This window comes from Macrosteles quadrilineatus, unplaced genomic scaffold, assembly GCF_028750875.1.
Source record: "Macrosteles quadrilineatus isolate MER2022 unplaced genomic scaffold, UCM_ALF_1.0 Scaffold_11__1_contigs__length_5352618, whole genome shotgun sequence".
NCBI classification, from domain to species: Eukaryota; Metazoa; Arthropoda; class Insecta; order Hemiptera; family Cicadellidae; genus Macrosteles; species Macrosteles quadrilineatus.
In genome coordinates this window covers 4,848,348-4,857,103 of record NW_026542604.1, presented here as the reverse complement: position 1 = coordinate 4,857,103, position 8,756 = coordinate 4,848,348, and the positions used below count along the sequence as shown (strand labels likewise).

General features: G+C 37.0%; 1 protein-coding gene across 1 annotated transcript in view; it reads right to left on the bottom strand.

The window, feature by feature from the left end:
- Positions 1-201: 201 nt before the first annotated feature.
- Positions 202-8,756, bottom strand: part of LOC129004777 (ankyrin repeat domain-containing protein SOWAHA-like) — a 114,949-nt gene continuing 106,394 nt past the window's right edge. Inside the window, exons 7-8 of the mRNA XM_054433403.1 lie at positions 4,657-4,669; positions 202-341 (exon numbers count right to left, since the gene is read on the bottom strand). Coding sequence (XP_054289378.1) covers positions 202-341; positions 4,657-4,669 — 153 coding nt within the window. The remainder of the gene's footprint in view (positions 342-4,656; positions 4,670-8,756) is intronic.

Here is an 8,756-nt window from a genome sequence, read left to right as displayed (position 1 = left end):
ACAAGGAAAGTTAGGGACATACTACAAAGTTGCCGTGGTTCATCAACGACACAGTCAACTGCCTCAACCACAAGCACGCAACAACGGCGAGTCACAGTCGCAACACGTAGCTGGAATGTTATCATTACTGCCCTTCCAAGCTCCCTTAACGTTTATTTTGTTTAACATGTCATAAAAATGTTGTTTATGCTCGCGTTTATGTTAAAATATGCAAGGAGTGTCCGAGATAAGAGGCTGTGTGGTATTATTTATACGGAAGCCAGCCACGACGCTACTGACTGTCGCGGCTGTATGTGCTCTCTCTCTCTCTCTCTCTCGCTCTCTCGCACTCACTGCATTGGCTACCAAACCATGAAAGGAACTACATTGAGTTGTTTAAATCGTTGTTATTACCTCGCTATCTCTCTCTCACACATCATCCAACAAAATGATCCAACTCAACACCTAGTCAAGCCCATAGCGCTTCAGAGGTATAGAAGTCTCCAAACGTTATGAAATATACCTTAGCTTCAGAGAATCCCGCTTTTTTCTAAAACTCCGTTCTTTCAATTGTTCCCAAAACAGTAAGTTACACAGACCACTGGTGTGTTATTAGGTGAAGTGATACTTTATTCTACTTTAAATAATTAAACCTTAACAATAGCAATAGAAAATATACTTACGCCCTAAACAGAGAAGTGACGTTCCGCCAAGGCACAGAGTTGAAGTCGGCGAAGAAAACACGCCATGGAACATAGTAAACAACAGTATTAACACAAAATACCAAATGTCAATATTTGTTATAAAACAACACTAATGCCATAACGATTTCATTAATTATTTAGTGATTGGTCTTTATAAACTGAAGAATACATAAATAGGCCAATTCATTACTTGAAAATCTACTACAAGTAAACAAGGGCGGAAACGTTCCCAAAAACACGTAAAATCAGCAGACCATAAAAATAGCACAATACAAATGCGCATTTCAATCCACGTTGAATTTCAAATTTTTTCGCTGTTAATTAAAAATCTAGTTAATTAACGACCTCGCTGAAAGAATGAAACTTTAACTACCCAAAAAAGGCTGTTTGATAACAAAACGAGGGCCAAATCTGAAAAACTAACAATGGTAAGTGAGCGATCAGCTGATAAGAGCCCTGCGTGTGTGTGTGCGTGTCGGAGTGTTATCTATCACTGTTAGATCAGCTGACCGTCTCCGTGTGAAGTCTTTAATTGCCCGCCACGCGGAAATGTGAAGTTTCTCGCTGAAAATATGGAATTCAGATGTTTTAAGAAGGTGAAATTTATATGAGAATCGAGACGCGGAACTGATAGGACTTCAACGAGGTCGTGTGTGTTTGGAGGTGGAAAATACGAATTGTGAGATGGTGTTTAGTTGATATGTTCAGTTGGTGTCCACACAGCTGTTCGGTTGAAATATAAAATTTAATGATTAGAGACCTAAGAGCCCAAGGAGGTCATATGATAGTAAATGCAAACAACTAAAAAGTTAAGTATTAGCTATATTAGCAAAGAGAAAAGCAGAACTGTAAAATTTACTCAGCTGGTAATAAAAAAATACAGGGATACCAAAATGTCATGGTACTTGTAATTTAGGTTGCGTTTAAAAACCCCTGTACAACAAGTAATTAAAGGTTAGATCCTATTTATTTTTATAGGTGGGTTAGCAATTCTTTCGGAACGATGTTTTTCATCAGTTTTGCCAATAGACGTGTACATAACATACCTAAATTTAAAATGTTCCCTTTAAAACTTATTAACACATTTTTCAATTGTACACAAGTAATAGCAATTGTAAAACAACTTTTCGTTGGTCGTTAAGCACAATCATCGATTAAATGCTAAGACAAATCTCAATATTTCAATCGGCAAGCGGACTGCTGTAAGAAACCATAAATCGCGGTCAGCTAGAGGACTAACAATTATAACTGAAGTGACAACTGTGCGGTAATATAAGTCAAGTGTTCGCGGAACACAGAACACACACTGTGCCAAGAGAGAATGTGAAAACAAAACAATAGTGGAGTAGTGGCTAAGTGGTTGGTAAAGAGACAATGACACATTGGTGGACAAAGAATGGACAGTAAAACGTAAGAGGAATGACTTGGTGGTAGAAGAGACAAGTAGATGGAGCAATGTATGAGTAACAGCAATTGATATGTAGTCAATGGTGGAGGGAAAACAATAAAACTTAAGTAAGGAAATAGATCGGTTGTATGAGAAGAGTCGGTAAAGCGTCAGAAGGGTATATGTACGTGTTACTAGAGACAGTAAAATAGAGGCGAAGAAATAAAAAATTATAGAAGCAGAGAAAATCAAATAAAACCCGAAAAACGGCTTGGTAAGTACAGTAGGGACCAAGAGACAATCTATTGAAGGAAATCCATCATGCAAGCGTCTAGCTCTTCGTATTGACGCTGTATTCCAGAGGTGGACTTTTGGTTTGACACTAATTTTCAAATTTGCACTGGCAATCTTTTTAATTCTACGCCAATTTTCACTAAGGGTAAAACAAGGATGTTAAAAACAAGAAAACTAAATCATGCTAATGAGTAGAGGGAGAGCTAAAAAAAATGAAGTGTATGTTAAAATTACCTTTACCTACGACCGTTTTTTAAAGTAGTCATTTCAGTTCAGTTCTTAGAATTGAAAAGTTTCACTTAACAGCTGTTAACTTTCATATCAGCATAGTTTCATTTCATATCAGCATAGTTTTTCTCATTTCAACACGGGTAACGAGGTTCAATGAGTCCAATGACCAATGAGGTTCAAGGATTGAGAGAAAAGAAGTACAATTGTAATACTTCAAACGTGAGATAGAAATGACAGCACAAACTGTTTGTGCTAATCTTTTGCCACCAAAATCAAAACAAAGGTACCATATGCAATTACATACCATAAATTCATTAAATGGACGAAACAAAATTCTGTTAAATTGATAAATGAAAATGTTCTTCTGGTTTGTTTTGAAAACCTCTTAACCACTTTTTCACCCAACTCGTTGTGGACCACATATTCGATGCTGAGATCTAACTGTAAATTAACTGTTTCACTAGATTATTCAGTTGTCCAAAAATATATGCAATATTTCCCAAATTGTACCTGATACAGTATTTATGGTAAGAATGCTGCTAGCAGAACCTATTGCCTGAAAAAGTAACGTATTATTTAACAAAGTTTTACAAACACGTAATTACATTAAATCAGCTGATTATACAATAAGTCGTTGCATCACTTTCAGTGACAATGACAATAAACGAAAACATAACCTCTCTAGGAAGTTATGAGTAGTGATTGTTAGTAATAAAAAACCAGAATTTTAGTAATTAAAAAACGGTCGTAGGTAAAGTAGTGTACGCAACTCGCGTTAATAGTCTTTACCTAACCCGCCATGTTAAACTTCCCTATCCCAAGCGTGATGAATACAACTTCCTTACTTCTCGAGTGATGTAAAGTATCGAAAACTCACTCGGTGATGTAAAGAAATCCATTTAAATAACATTGAGTGCATAACTTAAAAAAATATACCTCTATGGAGCCAACGACGTTCAACGCTAGAAATCAGATGTGCGCTTGAATGTTATTGTTATGCTTTAAAGTATTTTCCTAACCTAGCTTTTGTTTGTAAAAGAACGTTACTGTTAGAAGATGAGTGAAATGGATAATGATGAAAAATATTGTACGTAAACCCATGTATATTGTCGGGTCAGGTAAAATCTTGTACGTTACACGTTACGCAAGAGCGTGTAAAACATCACTTAGGTGAATTATGCAACTCGCTTCCGCTCGTTGCACAACATTCACCTGCGTGATGTAAAAACGCTCTTACTACACTTGTAATGTAAATAGCTATTACGACACTCGTAGAAGTTTTTACGGCACTCGCCAAGGCTCGTGCCTTAAATTTTCTACTCGAGTCGTAAAGACTAACTTAACGCAATCGTTGCGTAAACTACTATTACGTTGTAATTAATCTAATATAAGTACACTAGTAATTTTATTATAAGTTTTCGTCTTATTGTACTCTGATCTGTAAACCACATAAAAAGTAAGCGATTCAAGTGATTTATTTTCGTAGAATTATCTTTATAATACTTTTAAAAAAGTTGTTTAAGATTTCGGAACAGTTTTACGTTTGCAGTTGCCCTAAAACGTAAAGATTTTTAAATTTTATTGCCAAGTATGGTTAACCTCAAAATAGGCAATAAAATTGGTTTTGAAAAGTGCAACCTATGTATCCTTTAAAAATATAACAACTGAACTTGTTAAACTAATATTAGTTACCTGAAAGACATTCCAACAACAATAACAACACCATTGACAAGAACGCTACTTCAAACCCCCTTAAACATCACACTTGGTGCCATGATGGTACCCAACAATTTGTCGAATAGAAATACATCTCAAGTAGAAGTCCACTGCAATTTTCACTGAGGTATCATGTTACTGCTCCTTCCAGCGAGTGCACAATGTGCGCAAGCTCAGTATTGAATTACTTGTGCTGTACCCCACTAAAAATCTTTACGTTATTAACAGCAGGTTTTAGCTTAAGAGGCTGATTTGTCACAGTAACTTATTGTTACTGTTGTTTAAATGAATATTCAAATATTGTTGTTGTATGAATATTGTTGTTTGGATGTGTATATACTGTACTTACGTTGACATCCTGCACCACCAAACAGCACATGAAACAGAACAATTAATATCATTAGCAAAATAATACACACAAGTAACACCAATTATAACTTAGATCAAATGTAAAACTTAGGTGATTAATGAAGGGCTTCAAAATCGAAATAGAGAAATATTTTAAGTCTCTATTAGAAGCTGTAATGAATTTATACTATTTATGAAAAAGTTAAAAATAACAATGAAGATAGTATTTTTTTATTTCACACTTAAGCTAGGTTTTCCTAGGCGCGGATTCGGCGAGCGGAGAGAGGAACGCGGAGAGCAGAATTGAAATTAAAATGGCATTCCGCTCCGCTTCTAAGAAAACAGTAACATTAAATTGCCTAAGACAAGTGGAGTCCGCTCTCCGCGTTCCTCTCTCCGCTCGCCGATTCCGCGCCTAGGAAAACCCGGCTTTACTGTGAATGTTTATAAAGTGCATACAAAAGGAACAGCACATCATTCATTAGTTATGTAAAGTATAAAACAGGTTAAATATAGCAAAGCTTGTACTCCTACAGACAGCATGTACTTCTGACCAATGTTCGATTTCGTTCTGACACACTTTTATCTAACACGATCTGTGCACGATGTACTGTATTTCTCCATTTTTTTACGAATGCCTGTATTTAAAAGCAAGGTGTACTTAAATCAGGAAGCTATATAATACGTTAATGATAGCCACACAATGATAGATCTTATAATAAGGACCAAATTAAATGTACATGAAAACATTGACTGATAAGCTGACATACGCCTAATTGTGACAACGGTATTGACACGATCGTTGCAACGGTGACCTGGTTGTCACTGTTCCCACGACTGGTTACTGTCGCTGTTACTCGGTCGCCGGAGTGAAACATCAAGTTGTGAGAAACTCTCACTTTAGTTGGGCCTAATTAGTAGAAAGTAAATAAAAAAAATTCAAACGTCAATAATAAAAAAAAATCACTTATTTAGGTACACACTCACGGTCTTTGGATCTCTCTAGCATATACAGTATTCAGGATGAAATTTTATAGTTGTTACTGTGGTGGATTACTATTTTGCTCGATCGAGTGTATGCCTTTTCTGATATACTGTTATGGTAGAAATAAATAAGATATCAACCATTAACGCAAAATACTATTGCCTTTCGATTGCTTAAAAAAATCGCAGCAACTTGATAATAAGCACGGAGCACATTTCTACAGTCACTTAGTCTAGGTCAATGCTATAAGCAATAAGCATATTTGTGTGCGACCTGTCTTAGTTTTAACATAGATTAAAGGAGTAGACATACTCCTTTTATCTATGGTTTTACGATGTGTTGAAAGAGACTTACTTTTAACACCGAAACGTCATTAAATAGTAACACTAAATGCCAACCACAAGTTTTCGGCACCAAATTAAAACTTACAACCCAACAAAATCATAACATCAGTAATACCCCAATCAAATCTGCAATTTTCCACCTGCTCATCGGAAGTCCCCGTTCAACACCGTCTTCTACCGCCAAACATAATCGCACCCGACTTAATCAACATCATCGGAAGCCGGCGATCAAGTAGAGTAAACGAAATAGAGTTGCTACAATCAACAATAAGTGGCAGACGTAGAAACATTATCGTTAACATCGCTGCGCTGTTACGGCAGCTACATTAAACATCGCTTTGGAGCGTGCTACTGGAGCAACGCAGCGCAGCGTCGTCCTATTAAACAGCCATTATCACAGACCGGGCGACGGACGACGGGGTTCACCGACGTCCTTGTTTACACTAATCTGTTTACAAAATTCCCGCGTCCGATTGCTCCGAATAATTGAAAACTTTAAATGGCGGATAACGAGCGAGGGCCGCATAATAACACGCGTTTACACCGCGTTCAGATTGAATCCGTCCGACAAATTGGACCGTCCGAGGAAAATAGTTTATTTAAAATTATAAATAATAAAAAATAATCGCACCGTTCGGGAAAATTGAGCTATTACGCGTTGATTTATTTCTTCATAAGCTCGTTCGTAATGATTCACCGTTTACCGAGGCCGGTTTTCACTTAAATAGCGGCAAATTGTCGTGGTTTGCGGGCGCCGCTGTTATAATGTAGAAACTGTTCGGACCGTTGTAGAGTGACGTCCGCCACAAGCTGGTGTTACTGTAAAATCACAACCGATCGAGCAGTTGTTCCTATTGGCATATTGGTTGGAACGCATACAAAACCAAACAGAATTGTCTTCCTTGTTTCTCTTCTGGGATGGTTCGTCAGCGACCGACGGTCTGTCGTTGGGCACCAAAAGATAATGTCAATCTGTTAGAGTTTTGCGGCATTATAACTTTATTTTCCTGTACTCTGTGTGTTTTTCTGAAAAGGTTTGAGAATCAACGGTTTCAGGGGTTTAACAAATTCTGTGGTCCATCGAAGGAGGTGGTAGCCAAACTAAGAAAACAGTACATGCTAAAGAATGTTTCGGTAGTAGAAATCAACAGGATTCGAAGACCGTGTCTCCTAACACATGATTTCTTTAATCATTTTAAGTTGTGATTTTTTTTTTTTTTTTATTTGTTTATTATTTAAAATCTAAAATACCTGTCTACTGCCTGAGTGATGAGACAATACATTTCAAAACTACTCAATACATAAACATAGATATTATAATAACTGAATAACAGGAGAATATCTCAAAAGTAACGTATCCGAATCGTCGGCTAGTGTTTTCGCCATTTCAACAACCTTCCTGATAATTTCTCCCGAAGACAAAATATTCGACGTCTACTTTGGTCGTGGAATCCTAGAGTGCAAATTGATAGTAAAACATGCAAAACATGTGTAACGTTTATTACAACAATTGACATTGAAAGGCAAATTGCAAAATGTGAACACAAACACTGTTTAACATTAATGTTGTCCAACATCTTGCAGCTAACCGAGACAAAAGGACGGCAAATGGTCGGTATAAGCCTGTCCCAGCACAGGTGCGTACCGCATTCTGACCAGACAGAAATATATTATAAACGGGTGCACCGCTGGAGCCCGCTCCTGTCTTCATACCACACCGTCTACCCAATAACTCTATTGCCCACATGCATTCTTTACATGGCTGCTTCATCAAGGGATGGTTGTGCACAAAATATTATAAAATGTCATATTTGTAACAATAAATCACTACCACTAGCATGTTGACATTTGCCGTCAGTCAATTCCCGTTAAAAATATCATCACTTCAACATACTCAAGAGTCAAATTATGAAAAATCTTTAAAGATAAGTTTGATTAATCTTAATATTGATTCCGAACGATTTTGAAGCAATTTGATGAATTATGAGTAATAAGGCGAAGGCAGGAAGATATTTAAGAGGATTTAATAAACTATGTAGGCTACCAGCAAAATAGGAATAAAACTTAAAAAACTTTATTTCGTACTGTGTTTATGAGTTTACAGGTAAAGTTGAGTTTAATCCCCTTGAATATTCTCCATAATACCGTTGTGTTCACTAAAGGTCGTTATTGAATTGTGTAGAAATCCCCAAGTACACCAGAGAAAGGGGTTTTATAGCGAGTCTCCTAGAGGTTCTGTTAAGCCTCGTCCACACATGGCGATTTGTCTGCGGAAACATTGTCTGCCGACTGTCTCCGGAGTGTTGCTATTTTGTCTCCAGTATGTCGGCCGACTGTCGGCAGACAAATTTCGGTGTTTCTGGAGACAAAATACGGAGACGAGAGACAAGACTTTTGTCTCAAGGCTGCATGTGTGGACGTGTCTGAAGACAGGATACTGGATACAAGCCGAAGGTGTTTAACATTCAGCCCATTTAGGTAGACTACAAAGGGGTAATATTACGATTTTTGGGTGGTATTAAAAGAGCTGGATTGAGTTTCTTGAAAGTTTTGGAATTAGTTTCACTGATTTATATCATTATATGACATTTGATTGAATTGCTCATCTCTTGAAGTTTTAAATCTTAAGACCAACAAAGCCCAGCAAAATTTCAAAATCTTAAGAACTCAACCTCATGAAGTTGCTCCACCTAATCTGAAATTCTGATAGAAGATTGTGAGCATAGTACGAACCTTGCTCGAGAAAATGTTGGGTCCATGATCGTCTC